Below are 23,152 nucleotides of genomic sequence, written 5' to 3'. Positions count from 1 at the left end.
ATGGTCCCATCATCACTGAGATTATATTACAGTGGTGACACAAACAATAAAAAGACAGGGAGATAAATATACAGTATAATGGTATACGCTAGAATAAAAATGTAAACTTAGACGGGTTGCTCAGGAAGCCCCCCTCTGAGGGAGTGACACTCGAGTAGAAACCAGCATGAAAAGAAAGAGCATGCTATAGCGAGAGCTGACTGCAAACAGTGAAAGAGAGTAGTAGCTAGATGCCAGACTACCTCTTATACCAGAGATCTGTTGCTTTAAGTCAAAGTGACATGGCTTCATGTAAAAGTTGCATCAGTCATTATCTTGCTAATGACCAGTGAAGCACGTCTATCAAGTTTAAAGAAACAGAAGGTGATTAAACAATAATTACAATCCTCTGTATCTATATATTCTATATAATATTAAAAGCATGATCATACTTAATAGTGTGGAAATTCCTAATTATGAGGTTGGTAAGGCTTCCCAGTTGGTCATATAAAGAAACCAAACCCCAGGGCACTGATCAAACCCATCTGGGCTCTCTTACCTAGTAAACAATAAAGCTATGGAACCCTGAAATAGAACCCCGATCCCCCAAGGCCTAGTGAGGTGCCGCATACATTGAACATAGTGGATCTGCTCCAAATGTATTTGTTTTCCAATCTGCTTTCCAACTATATCCTATAATATTTCATAAGTGCTAGGAATGAAAAATTAAGTTTAATTTTGGCCTAGTGAGGTGCCGCATACGTTGAACATGGGGGATCTACTCTAAATGTATTTGTTTTCCAATCTGTTTCCCAACTATATCCTATAACACCTCACAAGTGGTAGGAAAAAAAATTAAGTTTAATTTCAGGTTATATTTGTCTTTTCTGGAAACTTTAATTACTCCCCACATCAAAGTGACAGATCAGGCTTTATTTAAGTTTTCAGATATGTAATCAAAGGGACATACTAATTACTGAAAATATTCCATAAAGACATAATTAGAAAATCCTAATGGTACCTTTCTCTGCATCCTCATCATAATCTTGTGCAAACTTACAGCACTGCACTTTTCACACTGGTATAAGGGTTTGCTTCTGTCTCCAGCTATCCTGAACGCTCTTTGGAGTAGGGCTACACAAATGAATGTTGAACCTTCATCCAATCCTGGCAAACATCCCAATTGCAATTGGGATATAAGGATGTCATTCTCAACACTACATTAAGGTGACCTGGGCTCCATTCCTAATGCCCAGGAGAATTCATGTGTCTCTGCATTCTTGCTAGCATTGAGTTGATCCAATTAAGAATTCAAAGACTGTATTTTTTTTTGAGACGAAGTGGTGCTCTGTCACCCAGGCTGGAGTGCAGTGGTGCAATCTTGGCTCACTGCAACCTTCGCCTCCTGGGTTCAAGCGATTCTGCTGCCTCAGCCTCCCAAGGAACTGAGATTACAGGTATGTGCCACTACACCTGGCTAGTTTTTGTGCTTTTAGTAGAGATGGAGTTTTGCCATGTTGGCTAAGCTGGTCTTGAACTCCTGACCTCAGGTTATCCGCCTGACTCTGCCTCCCATCAAAATCTGTATTTTACATGATTTCATCATGATTAACGGAAACCTCATAATATCTAGATAGTAGAAAATGTTTTCTGGCTGGGCACGGTGGCTCACACCTGTAATCCCAGCACTTTGGGAGGCCAAGGCAGGTGGATCACTTGAGGCCAGGAGTTTGAGACCTCCCTGCACAGCATGGTGAAACCTTGTCTCTGCTAAAAGCACAAAAATTAGCCTGGCATAGTGGCGCGTGCCTGTAGTCCCAACTACTAAGAAGGCTGAGGCACAAGAATCACTGGAACCCAGGAGGTGGAGGTTGCAGTGAGCCAAGATTGTACCACTGCACTGCAGCCTGAGTGACGGAGGAAGGCTCTGTCTCAAAAAATAATAAATAAATAAACAAATAAATAAAAGTTTTCTCAAGCTTTTGAATTATTGAAGAAATTTCCTCAGTTCTCCATGTTGTATATAAATAGACACAGCTCGAGAGTTTACTTTGAAAAATCTCTATTCTTTCACACTGTACTAATGCCATCTTATTTCTAAACAGGAAACATTCTTGGTGAAATTAGTTTGGGTTCGCCTAAATTGGTGCACATGCGCATAAGTGCACATGCACACAGTTGGTCAGATCTGCAAGTCTCCATCAATAGCAAAGTTTAGAAATATTGTCTCCATTTCCTCCCTTCTCCCAGCACACTGGTGGAGGAGCCAGCTTTAGCAGCATTAGAAGATCAGATCTACAGAACTTTATTCAGATGTTCACATGTAAAAAAGGTTGGCTTAAATATGATATTGGTAATATATATGTGATAAAAATCGTTTCTGAAAATCTAGACCACTTTTTTGTTCAATTAGCACCATCTACTTTACGCTCATTATGCCCCATTTACAATGCTAAAACTCAACAATACAAATGTAAGACACGGTACCTGCCTTCAACTGTTCTTTTTGGTGGGAAAAGAGCTGTGTACATAAGTATGTAAAACGCAGCAAGAGAAGTGCTAACAGGTATGTCTATACAGAGTGCTGTGGGAGTTCTAAGAATTAATCGATTTGGGGTGTCCAGGGCCACTTGTTTATGTAGTAGTCTAGAAATAAACTTCTCATCTTTACTAGTTTGGAGGGAAGCAGAAGGTGTTCCAAGCTGAGAGAAAACACTTAGTGACAGAGTTGTGGATCTTCTTAGGCCAGAGCATGGAGAACTTTGCCTTGTATTTGAAATGAGTACACATTAGTTTCATCTTAGATAGAAATGAGTCTTTCACACTCAAAAAACATCATAAAATGGGCCTTCTCTGAGGACCTTTTAAGGACGATTTCACCCATAGGATGTATATTTATTAGTCCTCCTGTAGCAAAGCTAGATGATGACATATACCTTCTGTATAAAGTTGTTTTAACTGGCAAATAGGCATCACGAATGGAGCCCAGGTCACCTTAATACGGTATTAAGGATGACATCCTTATATCCCAATTGCAATTCAGATCTTTGCCAGAGTTGGATGAAGGTTCAATGTTCATTTGTTTTTGTGTAGCCCTACCCCAAAGAGTTTTCAGGCTAGCTGGAGACAGAAGCAAACCATTACACCAGTGTGAAAAGTGCAATGCTGTAAGTTTGCACAAGATACTATGAGGATGCACATAAAGGTACCATTAGGATTTTCTGATTATGTCTTTATGGAATATTTTCTGTAATTAGTATGTCCCTTTGATTGCATATCTGAAAATTTAAATAAAGGCTGATCTGTCACTTTGATGTGGGGGATAATTAAAGTTTCCAGAAAAGACAAATACAACCTAAAATTAAACTTTTTTTTCCCTAGCACTTATGAAGTGTTATAGGATATAGTTGGGAAAGAGACTGGAAAACAAATATATTTAGAGCAGAACCACCCTGTTCAACATATGCAGCCAGTATAACATTTCTAGACTGTAGTTTGGTGATATGTAATACTTTTGAAAAATGTTCACATTGTTTGCACCAATAATTACATATATAGAAATATTAAGAAACTAATCCAAAATGCAGACTCATGCATCAAGACGTTTATCACAGTATTCTTTACAATAATAGAACATTGGAGGCCAGGTGCAGTGGCTCAAGCCTATAATCCCAGCACTTTGGGAGGCTGAGGCGGGCGGATCACGAGGTCAGGAGATCGAGACCATCCTGGCTAGCACGGTGAAACGCTGTCTCTATTAAAAATACAAAAAATTAGCCAGGCATGGTGGCGGGCACCTGTAGTCCCAGCTGCTCGGGAGGCTGAGGCAGGAGAGTGGCGTGAACCTGGGAGGTGGAGCTTGCAGTGAGCCGAGATCATGCCACTGCACTCCAGCCTGGGCGACAGAGCAAGATTCCGTCTCAAAAAAAAATAGAACATTGTAAACATATGTTCAAAAAGGAATAATTCAGTAAATTATGATACTTTCATATGATGAAATAAGGCAATCAAAAGATATTTATAAAAAGCTTTTTACAAAATAGTATTATATCATATACATTTTTCCAGGTATAAAACTCAGGATTCACAATTGCTTATAAAATATGACCTCATCAATATAAAAATGGGCTGACAAAAGACTAAAATGAAAAATGCCAGTAGAGATCTCTGAGTGGCACAATTATGGCCAATCATTCATTCCTTTTTAATGCTATCACAAATTAAGTATTGTGAAATTAAATACTTAATTTTCACAATAGCTAAGTATAACTTTATAAAAGAAAACAATTAAATACAATTGCCATTAACATTTTCAAATTGGTTAAATATATTTTGATATAACAAATACAATTTGGCTTTATTCTAATCTGCTGGAAAACAAACAAAAACCTTTTAAAGCCAATTTACCTTTAGCATAGACAGGAACATTTGACCTGCACATTTCAAACAAAAGGCTACTGAGGTCAATCCATCTGAAAGGTAACAATATGGCCTGTCCCCAAGCACAAAGTGCAGGGCAGAAAGTCAGACAGCAGGTTGGTAAAGCCAGAAAGTGGTCAGACTGCTTTTTTTTGAGACTGTCCATTAAGGTCTAACTTCATGCTTTTGTTTCAAATGCTGTAACTCTTCGAAATAATTGAGACGGTCATATTTAAATAAATTTAAAGAAATCTATTTGTGTATTCTCACTGTCACCCACTCAACTGTTCATCATTGGGTATATTTAAAGGTGCTTATTTCTGGGCCAGGCATGGTGGCTCAGGCGTGTAATCCCAGCACTTTGGGAGGCTGAGGTGGGAGATCACTTGAGGCCAGAAGTTCAAGACCAGCCTGGGCAAGGTAGCAAGACCCTGTCTCTATAAAAAAAAATTTTTTTTTTTAATTAGCTGGCCATGGTGGTGTGCACCTGTAGTCCCAGCTACTCAGGAGACTGAGGCAGTAGGATTGCCTGAGGCCAGGAGTTTGAGGCTGCAGTGAGTTACGATCGTGCCACTGCACCTCAGACTGGGTGACAGAGATAGACACTCTCAAAAAAAAAAAAAAAAAAAATATATATATATATATATATATATATATATGAGATATGTATTTGTTTCTGGCCTATACTACCCAGATAATCCAACAAAATTATGTTCATACTTCAATAATCAGATGTACTTTTTAATGAAACTTAGATTTTAAATAGCAGCACCTAGTGATCCTAGAAATCATGTATTAATAACTAAAACAACGTTCTTACAATGAGGCAAATGAGTGTCAGAGGGCAGTCCCATTACCTGTTAGCGGATCTCCGAATTTCCAGGAAGGCACACTTTCCTTTCAAATGCTCTATTTTCCTTTGTAGACATTACAAGGCTTTAAAATCCGGACATAAAATCATACTTTTATATGACAGCCTAGGACTATAATGTTTACAAACAAGAATGTATTTTTTGGCATGTAAATAACCTTCAGTGCTTCCTTGAAGAGTCTGGATGCCAACACAGTTGCAGGCTTCACAGCACTTCATGGGCCATTTTTAATTTCATATGTATAATTTAGGTTATGACTTTAATTTGAATGTCAATTTCATCAAGAAGGTTATTACTTTTGAATAAATCATCAAACTTTACAAAGTCTTGTTTAGAGAGGATCTCTCCTAGACACAAAAGTGTGTGTGTGTGTGTGTGTGTGTGTGTAATGAGTGCATGTTATCTTTCTTTGACAGGTATTACTACTCAAAACAAAGCATATCTTTTACCACATATTGCAGTGAATAATTTTTTTTAAAAAATCCAACTTCTGTGACTTTCCTGTTCAACATCCCTTTCTTGATTCTAAATAAAATGACTACCGAAACATGACACCAATATTTTATCCACATATTTATTTCATTCATAAAATTTTTATGCATAAAAATCATTCATCTAAAATCAGTGGCGTCATTCTCACCACAGAAACGTTCATCTGTCAATCTTAAGTATAATAATTTAAGAGCAGATTTCAAACAGTTTTCATTTCCAATGTGCCCTTGGAAGATTTAAGAAACCAACTAACAATTTCTAATGCAAACCATTACCATTTAGTGTTATAAATTATTCAGTCATATTACAATGACAATACAAATTTTAGAATAAAAAAATCAGAGCTATTTTAAAGATTGTTTGTTTCAGAACAAGAAGTTGAAATCTATTTATAATAAATTAGGCTGAAATTAAAGTATCTCCTAGATACTATGCTGTCAATACCCAAGGTTGTCTTTTAAAAATACAAAATCCCCTTTAAAATGTGACAGTTATACACTATAATATATCTCCATGTGCCTTTACTTGATATATCTTTTTCCATTTCTAAAATGGATATCCTAATACCTATGATGCAAAATACAACGACATCCAAATTCAATCTTCTTTTTTCAACTTGCTAATCTAAGAAATGAAAATTGGTTTGAGAACTTTCAAATACATGTAGATATATGTATACACGAGCATATGCATTTAGACAAGATATGCACTTATAATAAGTTTCAAGTAGCCAACTGAGATTTCATAATATTGTAACTACATCTCACATAGTATGTGCGTACGCGCACGCACACACACACACATATAAGTCAAGACAGTCTTACCATACTCTTTAGATCTACAAAACAAAGCATTTGAAAACTCATTCAAAAACATACTAAAAGTTTTGAATAAAAGACTTAAAACAGAATGTCTTGGGATATGATATAGAATATTAATAACCTAACTTATTCATAATTATTATTACAATTAATAGGTACTATGATACCCTCTAGTGGGGCAGGAAGGTCATACCTCTGGTAATAACTTTCAATTGCTTCCGAAGTATGATGCTTGGCATGTGTTCTTTTAATGTGTTTCTGAAAAAATAAAAAATAAAAATCTTTGTTATGTCACAGATGAGGTTTAAAACAAGAATGACGTAATTTCTTGAGCCCAATGACTAGCACATAGGGAACGCTGAATAATACCTGGGGAATTTTGGTGATGGCAGGACTTCTTTTCCTTCTACTCTACGAACCTATGCATTTTAATCTCCATTGCTTGGCTGGGATGTCTTCAGACTGTACCACAAGGTACAGTGTATATGTAAAAGCCAACAGGGTCATAGTAATTGAATCTAAATAAGTTTGCTTAGGGCTACAGAGGGCAAAGAAAAACTTGTTCCCTCTTTCAACCTTTGTATTAATTTTCCCTCGATTCAATTCCATCTAAGTCCTCTGCACTCTAGTTTTACAATCCAATTGCCATTTTAAACCAGGAAGAACATCGCTTAAAAACAACTTATTTGAAAACTACAAAAAGTAATTCCATAGAGACTTGCCACTTGACTGACACCTGTCATCTCATGATAAATGACTCCATTTTCTGCCTCTCTTGCCTTCTGCCACTCCAGCAATGGTCATTTATCATCATCTCTGTCAGCAATGGAAAGCGGCACTGACAGTGCAAGTCAGCAAACATTTAGCACATGGAACCACGCAACACAGGGAAATTATTATTGTCAGAATAATAATGGTTTAGCATAATTTATTACAGGTCCACCAAATAAGCAAAGGCTAGATGTTATTAGACAGATGGATGGGTAGGCTTGGCAGGCCTCCACCGAGACGCAGGCGGTACTTGATGTGGAAAGGAGAACATCCTCCAACCCAATCAGAGAGCTGGCAGTTCAATTACAAAGAAATAAAGGGACATTCATCATTCAATTAGGCACCTGTCAACCCTCACAAAGGAGAAAACTTCTAACCTGGTACTCCTGGGAGAAGATGCTCAGCAGAGTGGCCTGCGATTGACTGGAACAAATAAAAGAAGGACAAAGTTAATTACTGGAGTGCACGGCAAAGAAACAAAAGAGAAAGGAGCTTCAAAGGTAGGCCTGCTGCCCTGTAATCTAACAGAACATGAAAACAAGTGTGGAAAAGTTGTTCCAGATGAACACCTCAAACAAAGGCTTCCTGCTGCGGGGTCAAGGAGAGAGAAAAAAGGAAAGGGGAAAATATGGATGGTCTCAAAGCAACTATCACATTATTTGGATGTTTTAAACTTTAGGATGATTGTAAATCATATTTGTAGAATGCAATGGTGTTAAAAGGGACCACAAAAAAGCAAGGCTTATCTCCGTTAATAAGTGACACAGCTCAATCTCATAAACAGTAGAGAACATGCACTTCATTCATTGACAACGTTCTGAAATTAATTTTGTTAGCAGACAGGTATTCTCCTCTACAGCTATCCCAGTTTCAGGGGGAAAACTTTGGTCTCTACTAGAAGTAGCACAGTGACCACTGGAACATTTCCACTGACAGTGGCGTGCTATGAAAATAGAAGCTTTCACAGCAAGAAGCAGAGGCCCTTGGAGTGAATTGTTCCTAAAGACTGCCCTAAGCCTTATTCATCTAAGACAACACACAGTGTCAAACACCTGGCAATGAAACAACCTGAAAAACGTTCTTCCCAAGTGGGAATCTTCCTTTTGCAATTGTTAACATTTAGAAATGGAATGGAATTTTTCTTTCTCTCAAAAGCAATCAATAGCCCACTGCTACTCTTTTCGACTGTCCTTTATAGACACATCTAACTTATCGTATCTTGAGAACAATTATTTCTATTTTCCTACTAAATGCTATCTGAATAGATTACATTTTAGATAATTCGACTTTTATAGTATGCCAAAGGACTGTGAATAAATTTTTTCTATTTATAAATGAAAAAACCTCTTTAGCTCATCACAGGTAATTTAGGGAATGTGAAATAAAGTGACACCATATTTGTTTACTCATTGTCTAGATGTCGTCATCTTCTGGATAACATTACAGATTTGGCTTCTGACACTTTCCACCCTTACCAAATTACAAGAGGAGGTTAAAAAAAAAATACCCTAAATGTTCACCAAGGAAACTGATATATTATTAAAAGAATATTTCGATAACTCCAAAGTACAGAGAAATGATTAAATACAATCATCAATTCATTACACTCTGGTTTTTTCAATTTCCCTTTAAAACTGAAAAGCACCTTTGAAAGAGGCAATTTTATATAAAATCTTCCTATTTTGCCTGGTTTGACCGAGCTTAACACCCAAATCACATACCCTAGTAGGGTTGCTGACAATAATCTTCTGGGGTGGGGGTGGGGGAGGAAAACTGAGGCCCAAATCTTTGTAAACCACTTAATAAATTAATGTTAGATATTTACGTGCCATAAATAGACCCCCTCCTCATTGTACAGCAAAATGCATTTATGTTATTAACCATTTAATGGTACACAAAATGTCATTCTTTATGCTTCAAAAAAGATGATAGAAATAAATGTATTTGGAATGAGAAAGTCAGGGACAAATGACTAATGAAAAGAAAACTAAACGGTAAATAAAACATAACTGTAGATGCCCAGAATGGGAAGAGGCAGCTGGAAAAGTAAGTTCAAGAATAAATACTTTAAAACGAGAAGCTGGTCAGGAGTTGAGAGTACTGTATAAGTCAAGGATAGGACAATGTCTTCAGCTAGAAAAATGTCTTCAAACTGCTTAGAATTCAGTTCAGCTAAAACCATGGACAGAGCCTGCGAAGCAACTCAGTTTTTCTATGGCCGAGAGGGTTAGAGAGATTTTTGCCAGCTTACACTGGGGGTAAAAACGGGCTAAAACTATTAACAAAAAGAGAAAACGACTTACGTATACGTAGTAACGACAGAAAGAGAGACACGGGTCCAAAATGTTTTGGTTTTGTTTAAGTAATTCAAAGCTGTAGAGAATAAAGTGAACTTTGCTAGGTAGTCTGCCAGCCAACTATGTGTTTCTGTATGTGCTAACCTTGTAGAAGAGTGTTCTGACCACATGTCACACCACAAGGAGCAGGAAAGTAGTTTTAGTACAACCAAGACATTGACTTCAGTGTGTATTACTTGTACTTTCTTCCAACGTGTTGATGCTGAGAAGGGACAATGGAGGGAAAGACTGGGCATGTGGGGAGAACAGAGTCTCATGATCTCAAGGCTCTCTCTCACCACCTCTACCCTGCCCACAGTGTACCCTCCCACTGTGTTTGATCTGTTTGGCCAAGGGGAACAGAAGTTACAGAATAAATTCAATTTTCACTAGGTTCACAAGAAATGTGGTTTCCAGCTAAAGAGGAGAGGAGAAAAAGATTCTGTGCAACTGAAAGGTCTACCTTGAACATCGCAGTCCATCATTCAACAGTACCACTGTGCATCTACAATGTCCCAAGGTAACATGTATGGGGAAATATGCCATCAGAATCAAAAAACTAAATAAGGTGGACAGGAATTGATTTAGAAGAAACTTTCAAGTACACACACAAAAGTACACACACAAAAAAGGCAAAAATTAGAACACTGTCAAGTACTCACATTTTTTTAATACAGAATGAAGTAAATCATACCCTGAATCCTTACACTTTATATCGCTTAGCATATATGGGGTTTTAAATTTACAGAATCAAAAATGCAGTCATTTAATTTGTATCAAATACCCAGGATGTAGTATTAAAACCCCATCTAGACAGTTTTGCTTGTATTTTTCCCATGCTATCTCCCAGATTTAGCTCCACACCCTGCAGCTGTCTGGGTAAAGGAGAGCATGGGAGTGGACCCAAGGAATGGCTAGGTAAAACCCTGTCCAAGTCTGGAAGAGCAACAGCCACGCTGCAGCAATGTGGAAACAGGTCTGAAGGAAAAACTAGCACTGTGAGGATGGCAGACAGAAGATGGAAAGAGCTTGGGTCCTTGAGGACACTGTGGAACTGCTCAAGAGACCATGGAATTGAACTGACCAGCCTCCATTCTTACTCTGTGTAATTATACGTGGCTATTTTTTTTAAATCTCCAAACCAAAGAAATAAAACTCTTCCCAGGCTTCTGTGTTCTCCAGTAAGGTGGAGGCGTGATGAAGGGCTCTGAGACAAGGTGCTCCAAAATGGTGCCACAGGTACAAGATGGAACACTTGAGACGGGTTGTCCATTTCCATAATTTCTAGTTCTCCCCTTAGCTGATGGCAATAATTGGCTTCCCTAAAATTGTTCCTCTGTCTGTCACTGACTCACTAAATTGACATGCCTAGAGATCATAAACTGGTGTGTGATTTTCCCATATAGAGTTGAAACATTAATGGGGTACTATTTGTTCTCATGTTATATTGCATTCAACATTCTTCAAATTCCTGATATAAAAACAGGCAACACACTAGTTCCTCATGTGATATTTAACTCAATGTGCTCCCAAGTCCACCCAGCTAAGATACTCGGTAACATGAAAGAGCCTCAGAGAGTTGGGAGAGTGTAGCTTAGATTAAGAGGAGAGCTGAGCACAGACTTAGTTGCAGTGCAACATTCATACAAAGGTGAGGTCCTTATGTTTCCAGATGGAGGCCTAAAAGCATGCAGAACCTTGAGAAGGCATCACGCATTTTATGTTCCTCCTCTTCTTGAGTATGCAACCTCTGAAAAAGACCATAAGGAAGTAAATACTTTTACCTTAAAGCTCTTTTTCTATAGAATCTAGGAAGCTTAAATGTGTACACTCTACTGGGCTCAACACTCTCTGAGAAAAATAAATATTATTTCTGGAGCTCGAGAAGAAGCAAACCAATTAAAGAGAGATAAAGCAGGATACTTCTACAAAGCATTATAGTTGGATATACTTGGACATCTCACAATTGCTAGGCACAACCTCTCTAAATCTGTGAAGAATACAATGGAACACCGGTTGTCTGTAGTTCATGATTCAGAGTGCTAGTCAAAGCATATTTTCTATAAAAGCAATGCAGCTACAATCTCTTGACTGCTCCCCAACCCCCCTGCCCACACACATACCACACACAAATTTGAAATGTAGAGCCATTTCTCCCTTTAAAATTAAAATAGAATTCAACAATACTACCACAAACTTTGATATAATACTACCACAAACTTTATTTTTTAGGAACACAACACAAAATGGAAATCTGGAGGGAGATTACTGATAATCTGGGAAATTACTGAGGGGGGAAAAGTGAAAAATCTGTAAACTAAGTTCAAGATATAAAGAAAAATGTATCCATCCTATCTCCCACCCTATGTCTTCTCTTCCTCATTTCCAACTTCATATCAAGGATGCAAACATTTTGTGCCTAACCACAGCAAATATCCCCATAAATGATTGGGTAGAGGGCCAACATTAAGCTTAGTTAGTAATCAATTATTTTTAAAAGTTCTTAAAAACTATAGGTCAAATATATAGTTGAACATCAATATCTGTAGGGGGGGATTGGTTTCTGGACCCTCATGGATATCAAAATCTATGGATGTTCAAGTCACTTACAAAAAAATGGCACAGTATTTGCATATAACCCATGCACATTCTCCTGTATAATTTAAATCATCTCTTGATTACTGATAATACCTAATACAATGTAAATGCTGTGTAAATAGTTGTGAATACTGTATTGTGTTTTTTTGAGGGGGGTGTTTTTTTTTTTTTAGACAGAGTCTTGCTTTGTCACCCAGGCTGGAGTACAGTGGCGCAGTCTTGGCTCACTGCAACCTCCACCTCCTGGTTCAAGCTATTCTCCTGTCTCAGCCTCCGGAGTAGCTGCCACTACGCCCAGCTAATTTTTGTATTTTTAGTAGAGATGGGGTTTCACCATGTTGGCCAGGCTGGTCTCCAATTCCTGACCTCAGGTGATCCGCCCACCTTGGCCTCCCGAGGTGCTGGGATTACAGGCGTGAGTCACCATGCTGCGCTTGGTTTTTTATTTGTATTATTTTTTGTTGTAGTGTTATTTTTATTGTTTTATTTTTTCCCCAAATATTTTCAATCCGTTGTTGCCTGAATATGCTAATGTGGAACCCATGGATACAGAGGGTAAGCTGTATATATATGAAAAAAGTGGTTACTGCCCCAGGCTTTCAACTACTTTTGCTGGCAAACTGAAGATATATCCAAATGGCTCTATGACTACCTTTGCACTTAATTTTATCCCCACAACAATCTTCTGAGGTAGGTACTACTATCCTCCTTATTTTAAAGATGGGGAAATGATGGAAGAGAAGTTAAGTAAAATACACAGTTAAACAGCTAGAAGAGCAGTAGACCTGGGAATCAAAATTTACATCCGATTCCAGAGCCCAAAGTCTTAATCCCAATGCTAATCTGCCTTCTTAATAGTTCCCAGAAATGGGTTCTGCAAATCATGTATGCTAATATCCCTGCTTAAGCATTTATGTGATGTTACATTATACTCCAAACAACCCTGAAATGTGGGGCATGTTGCTTTTTTGCTAGAAAATTGAAGTCACAGGAGGTCAAGTGTTTTGACCAAATTCCATGGCTTTAGACATTATTTCCTTTTTAAGAAATCAAATTGCAGTTTTTCTTTAACTTCATAAAAAATGTTGTTCTTTTATGTTTTTAAAGTTAAAGGAACTACTGACTGCAGGAAACAGTCCAGGATTAAAAGACTGTGTGGTAATTTCCATTATTCTCCCTGCAGCGAAGGTATATTTTAACCACCACTATTGCCTGAAGAGTCTCTATCTGATTGCGTATGTCTTTTGCTCAAATGTTATTCACTTCATATTAAATATAAAGCAGCTTTAAGTCTTTCCCTGAACCAGGCAGGCAAATATAAATAATATAATCATCTTCTCTATAGAGGATGCAGGGGCCCTCTGTAAGTGTTAATTTTATAAAACAATATTCAATGAAGAGTTTCCTAGTTATCAAATGGTATATCTTCTGTGTAAAATTCAGTTGTCCACTCTTAGAATTCATTCTGGACTATAATTTTCCTGTGTTTTTGCTCTATGTCTGATGTGTATGAATCTGTTTGTGTGTATCATCTATATACACACACATATACGTTTAAAAATTGTGTGTTAAACATACTTTTTTGTAACATGCTTTCATTAATAAGATACTAACATTTATCCATGTCATCATATATATTCCTTAAAAATTATTTTTATAGGAAATAAAACATAAAAACACACATGGAACAAATGCACAGCCCAACGAATTAATATTTTTTTAAAAAAAATACAACCACTTAAGTTAACAGTCACTGCCAGCACCCCAAAAGATAACGCATCCAATCACTACCCTCCTTCCCTCTCACAAATGAGCCACTTCTGATCTTTCCTTGTTTTTCTTGATAGTTTTACCACCCAAGAATGCACCCTTAGGTTCTACAGGTTAGTTTCGCCTGTCTGTAAACTTCGTATTAAGTGTATTACACACCATGCACTCTGCATCAAGCTTCTTTCGCTCACCAACATGTCTGTGAGAGTTAGCCATGTTAATGTAAGTGTAGTTAATTCATTTTCATCACTTATAGTATATTCTATCAAATGAGTATCAGCCAAATTTGTCTATTCTATTGTTGAATATTACTACTGTGGACTCACTCCTGGGTGAGACTTTTGGTGTACATTCACATGCATTTCTGATGCATATAAATGTAGGAGTAGAATTCTGGGCCATCTGATATGCACCCCTCCACTTCAGCAGACACTGTCAAACAATTTTTCAAGTGTTTGTAACAACTTTAAACTCCCACCAACACTACAGAAGAGTTCCCATTGCTGTACATCCTCATCACACTTTTTCTCAATCCACGGCTTGTCTTTTCGTTTTCTTTGTGGTGCCTTTTAAAGTACACAAGTTTTTTATGTTGATTAAGTCCAATTTATTCTTTTATTTTGTTTTAGTACTTTTTGTGTCTTGTCTAGGAAATTTTTGCCTACCCACATTCATGCAGATATTTTCATACATTTTTCTAGAAGATTAATAGTTTTGGCTTTTACATTTAGGTCTATAATCTACCTTCAATTAATTGTGTGTGTTAAGGCGGGGATCACAGTTTGTTTTTATTATTTCCATACAAATATAAAATTGATCATACACGTTGGTGCCTCTAAGGAAGCCAAATATCTGAGAATCTTATTTTGGGACTTTCTAATCTGTTCCACTGATTTGTATGTTTATCTTTACATAGATACCACACCATTTTGATGACTGTAGCTAAACCAGGTACATTCGATGAAAGTACTGATATATTCAAGTTTAAGTCTATCATCTCACTAAATGCTATCGTCTTATCCACTATATGTACCATTTCTCTCCATTCTTGTGTACTTTTCAATTGATTCAATGTTTATTTACTACTTTTCCTCTTGCAACTTAAAAGTTACATGCTCTTTTACTATTCTTTTAATAATCAATCTAGAAAACCATGTTGCCCCCTCAACTTATCAAAATCTATTATTGATGGGTGACTTATTGCTTCCCGGAAAATATAAAAACATTACAACACTAATGAAAGGTCCCCTTCCTGGAATGTAGGATATTACTGAAATTGTTTTAAGTCTGTATATTTCTTATCTCAAAAGACACTGCTACTATTTCATATATCTCTGCTTACTCAGATTTACCCACAGATGTACCATCTCATTGTTCTTCATTCCTTCCTTTCCACTCTTTCATCTCCATTATGTTCTTTTGTTGTTGTTGTTTTGTTTGTTTTTGTTTTTTCTTTTTGTTTTTGTCTGAGACAGAGTCTTGTTCTGTCACCCAGGCTGGAGCACAGTGGCGCAATCTCAGCTCACTGCAAGCTCCACCTCCCGGATTCATGCCATTCTCCTGTCTCAGCCTCCCGAGTAGCTGGGACTACAGGCACCCGCCACCACGCCCGGCTAACTTTTTGTATTTTTAGTAGAGATGGGGTTTCACCATGTTAACCAGGATGGTCTCGATCTCCTGACCTCGTGATCCGCATGCCTCGGCCTCTCAAAGTGCTGGGATTACAGGTGTGAGACACCACGCCCGGCCCATTACATTCTTTTGATAACTCCACCAGTGCAGATTTGTTGATGATGTCAGGTAACAGTCAAATTGTGGCTCTTTGTAATCACAATCTGTCTTATTCCTCTACCTGGCTTTAATATTTTCTTTTTAAGAATTTCAACTATAAAATCCTGCTTATAATTTGTTGGACTTCAATATGTGGCTGCGTACCTTTCATCATTTTGGGAATATGCTCGATCATAATTTCGTCAACATTGCTTTTGCATTCAAGCTCCTCCCCTGAGACTCCCAATGAATCTGTCAGCCTTCTCTACTGTATCCTCTATTTCTTAGTTTCTCTTCATACGTTCCACCCTTTTGTTATTGTATGCCACATTCTGGTATTTTCCTGTGACCCACCTTCCAGTGCACTAATCCTCTCTTCAGTAATGTCTAACTTACTGTTAAATTGACCCACTGAGTTAAATCCATCCAATATTGGTTACTGTATTTTTCAGTTCTAAATTTTCTATTTGATTCTTCTTCATATAAGTTCCCTGCAGAATGTTTCAATTTCTTTTATAACTCCCCAAAGTTTAATTCCAGTAATTCTGTTTGGTAGTTCCAATAACTGGATCTCCTTTGAGTCTAGTACTGTAGCCTTCACTGGCTCTCACTCATGTTGTCATGTGTCCTTATGCGACTGAGTATCTCTCATTATGTGTCGTACTAGAGTCATTCTTTGGTACACACAGGGGATTGATTCTAGGACTCCCAAGGATACTCCAAATCTGTGTATACTCAAGTCCCAAAGTCAGCCCTGCAGGACTCACTTATACAAAAAGTTGGTCCTCTATATATGCGGTTTTACATCTTGTAAATACCGTATTTTCAATCTAAGTTTAGTTGAAAAAAAATCCACATATAAGTGGACCCACACAGTTCAAACCCATGTTGTTCAAAGGTCAATTGCATTTGAAAAACTATCTCATAAAAAATTTAAAGGCTGAAATGACGTTTTCTCCAGAGAGAATTCTGATTTGATACTGGGAGTACCAGGAATCTAGGATCACCTTAGTCAATTTCAGGTATTAATTTTTGGTGCCAATCAGACAAATGTGAAACTGTCACGGGGAGATCTTTCCATTTCAGTTCATAGTTACTCCTAGGGTATAGTCTGTTAGAGGCTCCCCACCCCCAAAGCTTGGGATATTTATAAGAGCTCTCACTTTTGGCAGGCCTTCATCTCTAAACTTTGTCCTCTAGCCCTATAGAGCCGTCAAAAGTTCTGCTCAAGGCTTGACTAGACTGCATCTAATCAAATAGTAATTAAATTAGAATTCAAAATTAAAAACACAGTCCTCCAAAAAAATGTCATAAATTAAAAAACGCATTCCTATGTTACTCACAGATAAACGAGGAAGTCATGATGGAGAAAACAAAAATGCAAAAAATTGAGCAATGATGGTATGTATCAAAATTTGTGAGAACTTTGTATCATTAACCGGACTTCAGGAAAAAAGGGGAAAGGAACTGGTTTTACTGTAGGAGGTCTTAGCAAATTACGTATCCTACCAAACAAAAGAAAATAGGAAAAGAAATAAGAGCATCAAGAAGGAATAAAACAAACAAACCCTCATTTGCAGATGAGATGGCTTTCTACATAAAATGAGCAAGGAGATCTACAAACAAGGTATAAAACTAGTATCTCAGAAAAGTAACTGGAGACAAGATTAATATAAAAAATAAGAATTCTTATAAATCAGTACTATCCAATGAGAGAATGGAATAGAAAAATATCTATCATTCACAATCAAAAGCCATAAAGTGTTTAGAAATGTGTTTTTAAAAATATATACAACTTTTTTTTTTTTTTTTTTGAGACGGAGTCTTGCTGTGTCTCCAGGATGGGGTGCAGTGGTGCGATCAAGACTCACTGCAACCTCCGACTCCCTGGTTTAAGCGATTCTCCTGCCTCAGCCTCCCAAGTAGCTGGGATTTCAGGCATGCACCAACACAACAGACTAATTTTTTGTATTTTTAGTGGAGATGGGGTTTCACATGTTGGCCAGGATGGTCTCAATCTCCTGACCTCATAATCCGCCTGCCTCGGCCTCCCAAAGTGCTGGGATTAGAGGCGTGAGCCACCATACCCAGCCAAAGCTTTTGAAGAAAGTTATAAAACATTACTGAAGAGCATAAAAGAGTTTCTGACTAAACACAGAATTGTGACATTTTTATAAAGAAAGTATCATGGGTGGACTGGGCATGGTGGCTCACACCTGTAATCCCAGCACTTTGGGAGGCTGAGGCAAGCAGATCACTTGAGGCCTGGAGTTCGAGACCAGCCTGGGTAACACAGTGGTCTCTGCAAAAAATAGAAAAAATAAGCTGGGCATGATGGCGCATGCCTGTAGTCCCAGCTACTCGGGAGACGGAGGCGGCAGAATTGCTTGATCCCGGGAGACAGAGGTTGCAGTCAGCTAAGATCCCACCACTGCAATCCAGTCTGGGTGACAAAGTGAGACTCTGTCTCAAAAAAAAAAAGTATCATGGGTGGAACGATAGTATAAATAAAATTGTCAGTTCTCCACATATTAATCTATAATTTTAATAAAAATGCTACTAAATTCACAACAGAGTCTTAGGGTAGAACATAATAAATTTATGTTAAAATTCAAGAAGAATACATAAGAATAGCTAACAAATTCTGAAAAGTAGTAACAAGCAGGGAACTTACACTACCAGGTATCAGCATAGATAAATGTCAAAAAATGTAGTGTTTACCCAAAAAAGTACATTATAGAATTACATTCACATTTAACACCATTTATATAAAGTATCAAACAGCAAAATATAATGCCCTTTTTTTATGAATATATATATGGATGTGGTAAAAGAAATATATGAGACTGATAAGCACTAAACTCAAGATAATAGTTACCTCAGGTAACAGAGAAGAGGAAAGAAATCAGGGAGAAGTACTTTCAACCATACCTACAATATTTTATTAAAAAACTAAAAATCAGAAGCGGAAAGAGAATGTAGAACAGTATTGGAATAGCATTTCTGTAAAAGTAAAAAGCACCTGAAGCAAATATAAACAGATGTATATTCAAAGGGTTCATTTATTATTCTCTGTTCTTTTATATTTGTGCTATATTTCATTAAAAAAATTAATTAGGGAGGCAAAAAGAAAAGGACAAAATTGAGGAGTTGGATAAATTGATCTTTAAGATTCTTTTCTGCTCTAAGTCCCACCCTTTTCTAAATGTTCTGATTTAATGAGAGTCTTAAGTACCTACACTCCTTTTATTTCTAATTAAATTTAGGTATTAACTTTTTAGAACAAGTCATAACATAAATCAGGTAAAGAATAAGAGGCCTGTGTGACACTTAATTTCACTTGCAAAACCAGGTTTCTGGCCATTTTTCTCTGAAATAATCACAATAACTTCAACACATTATATAAATAATAGATTTGTAAGAAATGTTTATCAGTCATCTTTTTAAATGCGGTCTCTTCAGTCTTCTCTTTTGCCCTATATGCTGCAGAGAGGAGAGAACCCTCTCCTTCCCCTCTGGAAATTCAATAATTACAGTCTGTAAAATAAACTGACAATCGATTAGCAGAAGAAAAGGTGTACACACTTATAACATGTATATGTATGGGAGATCCCACAAAGTGTGGGATGCAGAGAAAGGCCAGATGGTTGAACTATGGGAGGGCAAGGGGAGGAACTGTACTATAAACAAAGATCGTCTTATTGTGCAGATCAAGTCTCTCAGGTGGCAGCCCTCAGAAGAACAGGTGTAAAGTCTGTCTGGGTGTGGTATCCTGGGCATGGAGACCTGTTGGTGTCCTGGGCATGGAGACCTGTCAGTCTCCTCTTCTGTGACATGAGTAATCTTCTCTGGTTAGTGTAGATTTCAGGGAAGGTATTCCTGACAATCACATTCCTTCTGGAGGAACATCCCTTAGTCAGATGAGAGAACTTCAGAGAAAGCTCCTCTCTGTGCTTCAGAGGGGTGGGAGACTAGGGAGCGGAATGTCCAAGAGACTGCAGTTTTGAGGCTGCAAAGATGTAGAGAAATTGGAACCCTCATATATTTCTGGTGGGACTGCAAAATGGTGTAGCCACTTTGGAAAACAGTTTGTTTCTCAACTTATTAAATACAGAGTTATGGTTAGGCATGGTGGCTCACACCTGTAATCACAACATTCTGGGAGGCCGAGGCAGGAGAATCACTTGAGCTGAGGAGTTCGAGACCAGTCTAGGCAACACAGTTAGACTCCATCTCTACAAAAAGTTCCTTAAAAAGCTAGCTGGGCGTGGTGGTGCGTGCCTGTAGTCCCAGCTACTTGGGAGGCTGAGGTGGGGAGAACACTTGAGTCCAGGAGTTCAGGGCTGCAGTGAGCTAGAACTGTGCCACTGCACTCCAGCCTGGGCAACAGAGCAAGACCCTGTCTCAAATAATATGTATAATAAATATACATAAATAGATAAATAAAAAAACACAGTTGTCATATGACCCAGTAATTCTTCTCATAGGTATATACCCAAGAGAACTAAAAACATGTTTCTAAACAAAAGTCTATACACAAATGTTCATAGCAACATTATACATAATAGCCAAAAAGTAGAAACAACCCAAATGTCCATGAGCTGATGAATGGATAAATAAAATGTGATATACCCATTCAATGGACTATTATCCAGCAATAAGAAGAAATGAAGTACTGATATATGTATGACTCAGATAAATCTGTAAAATATATGAATGGAAACATCCAGTCACAAAGGCCACATCTTGTATGATTCTATTTGTATGAAATGTCTAGAATAGGAAAATCAACAGAAGTAGAAAGCAGATTAGTAGTTGTCAGGGACAAGGAGGGGGTAAGATCGGGAGTGACTGATAATTAATACAGGATTTCTTCTGGAGGTGATGAAAATATTCTGACATTAGGCAGTGGTGATGGTTGTACAGCTTCGTGAATATACTAAAAACCACTGAATTATATATTTTTAAGGAGTGAAATTTATGGTACACAAATATCTCCATAAAGCCGTTCTCAAAAAATAGAAGATCAAAATTATGAACTTCTTTTCCTCTATGACTTCCATTTTTTCCATTATAAATACAAAATTTTAAGTGTGACCTCACAACATTAAAAGTGATTATTTTTCCAGGGTATGTGTCATTTTGCCTGATATAGGACCATTGTTCAGTCCTTCGAAATGCTAGTTTTCTTTTGCAAATTTCTGGTAGGCATCTGCTATAGTTTGGTTTGCTTGACCTCCTCCAAATCTCATGCTGAAGGTTGGTTCCCAGTGTTGAAGGTGGGGCCTAATGGGAGATGTATGAGTCATGGAGGCAGATCTCTCATAAGTGGCTGGGTGAGTCCTCATATTACTGAGTTCTCGCTCTGTTCGTTCTCTAAAGAGCTGGTTGTTAAAAAGAGCCTGGCACCTCCCTTCTTTCCTCTCTCTCCCCTCCACCTCCTCCTCTCTCACCAAATGGTCTCTCCACATATCAGCTCCCCTTTGCCTTCTGCCATGAGTAGAGCGTCCTGAAACCCTCACCAGAAGTAGAAGCCAGCACCCTGCTTCTTGTATAGCTTGTAGAACTGTGAACCAAGTAAAACTTTTTTATTTATAACATACCCAGCTTTCGGTATTCCTTTCTCGCAGCAAAAACGGACTAAGACAACATAAGTCTGTTTTATCAGAGACTAGAACTGCAACCCCTGCTTTTTTTTGTTCTCCATTTGCTTGGTACATCTTCCTCCATCCCTTTATTTTGAGCCTGTGTGTGTCTCTGCATGTGACATGGGTCCCCTGAATACAGCAAACTGATGGGTCTTGACTCTTTATCCAATTTGCCAGTCTGTGTCTTTTAATCGGACCATTTAGTCCATTTACATTTAAGGTTAATATTGTTATGTGTGAAGTTGATCCTGTCATAGTGATATTAGCTGGTTATTTTGCTCGTTAGTTGATGCAGTTTCTTCCTAGCATCCATGGTCTTTACATTTTGGCATGTTTTTGCAATGGCTGGTACTGGTTGTTCCTTTCCATATTTAGTGCTTTCTTCAGGATCTCTTGTAGGGCAGGCCTGGTGGTGACAAAATCTCTAAGCATTTGCTTATCTGTAAAGGATTTTATTTCTCCTTCACTTATGAAACTTAGTTTGGCTGGATATGAAATTCTGGGTTGAAAATTCTTTTCTTTAAGCATGTTGAATATTGGCCCCCACTCTCTTCTGGCTTGGAGAGTTTCTGCCGAGAGATCTGCTGTTAGTCTGATGGGCTTCCCTTTGTGGGTAACCCGACCTTTCTCTCTGGCTGACCTTAACATTTTTTCCTTCATTTCAACTTTGGTGAATCTGACAATTATGTGTCTTGGAGTTGCTCTTCTCGAGGAGTATCTTTGTGGTGTTCTTTGTATTTCCTGAATTTGAATGTTGGCCTGCCTTACTCGGTTGGGGAAGTTCTCCTGGATGATATCCTAAAGAGTGTTTTCCAACTTGGTTCCATTTTCTCCCTCACTTTCAGGCACATCAATCAGACGTAGATTTGGTCTTTTCACATAATTCCATATTTCTTGGAGGTCTTGTTCATTTCTTTTTCCTTTTTATTCTCTAGACTTCTCTTCTCGCTTCATTTCATTCATTTGATCTTCAGTCATTGATACTCTTTCTTCCAGTTGATCGAGTCGGTTACTGAAGCTTGTGCATTTGTCACGTATTTCTCATGTCATGGTTTTTATCTCTCTCAGTTCATTTATGTCCTTCTCTGCATTGATTATTCCAGTTATCCAGTCTTCCTTTCTTTTTTCAAGATTTTTAGTTTCTTTGATCTGGGTACGTAGCTCCTCCTTTAGCTCTGAGAAGTTTGATCGACTGAAGCCTTCTCCTCTCAACTCGTCAGTCATTCTCTGTCCAGCTTTGATCTGTTGCTGGCGATGAGCTGTGTTCCTTTGGAGGGGGAGATGCACTCTGATTTTCTGAATTTCCAGCTTTTCTGTACTGCTTTTTCCCCATCTTTGTGGTTTTATCTGTCTTTGGTCTTTGATGCTGGTGACGTACTGATGGGGTTTTGGGGTGGATGTCCTTCCTGTTTGTTAGTTTTCCTTCTAACAGTCAGGACCCTCAGCTGTAGGTCTGTTGGAGATTGCTTGAGGTCCACTCCAGACCCTGTTGGCCTGGGTATCAGCAGCAGAGGCTGAAGAAGATAGAATATTGCTGAACAGCAAGTGCTGCTTTCTGATTCTTGCTCTGGAAGCTTCGTCTCAGGGGTGTACCCCGCCGTGTGAGATGTGAGGTGTCGGTCTGCACCTAGTGGGGGATGTCTCCCAGTTAGGCTACTCAGGGGTCAGGGACCCAC

At 38.0% G+C, this 23,152-nt stretch overlaps 1 protein-coding gene across 6 annotated transcripts in view; it reads right to left on the bottom strand.

Moving 5' to 3' along the window:
- Positions 1-23,152, bottom strand: part of CDIN1 (CDAN1 interacting nuclease 1) — a 241,882-nt gene that overhangs the window by 168,899 nt on the left and 49,831 nt on the right. For 4 of the 6 annotated variants that reach the window (XR_010588014.2, XM_073995463.1, XM_005559114.5 and 1 more), the window contains exons 2-3: positions 7,732-7,777; positions 6,777-6,841 (exon numbers count right to left, since the gene is read on the bottom strand). Coding sequence is in view for 2 of the 6 variants with exons in the window: in XM_073995463.1 (XP_073851564.1) it covers positions 6,777-6,841; positions 7,732-7,777 (111 nt within the window). In the remaining 4 variants the exon portion in view is untranslated. The remainder of the gene's footprint in view (positions 1-6,776; positions 6,842-7,731; positions 7,778-23,152) is intronic. The other 2 variants (XR_012414762.1, XM_045395266.3) reach the window with 1 other exon arrangement.

The sequence above is a fragment of the Macaca fascicularis genome, chromosome 7 (genome assembly GCF_037993035.2).
Source record: "Macaca fascicularis isolate 582-1 chromosome 7, T2T-MFA8v1.1".
NCBI lineage: Eukaryota > Metazoa > Chordata > Mammalia > Primates > Cercopithecidae > Macaca > Macaca fascicularis.
Note: the sequence above shows the minus strand (reverse complement) of the source record. Positions and strands in the feature narration are given on the sequence as shown.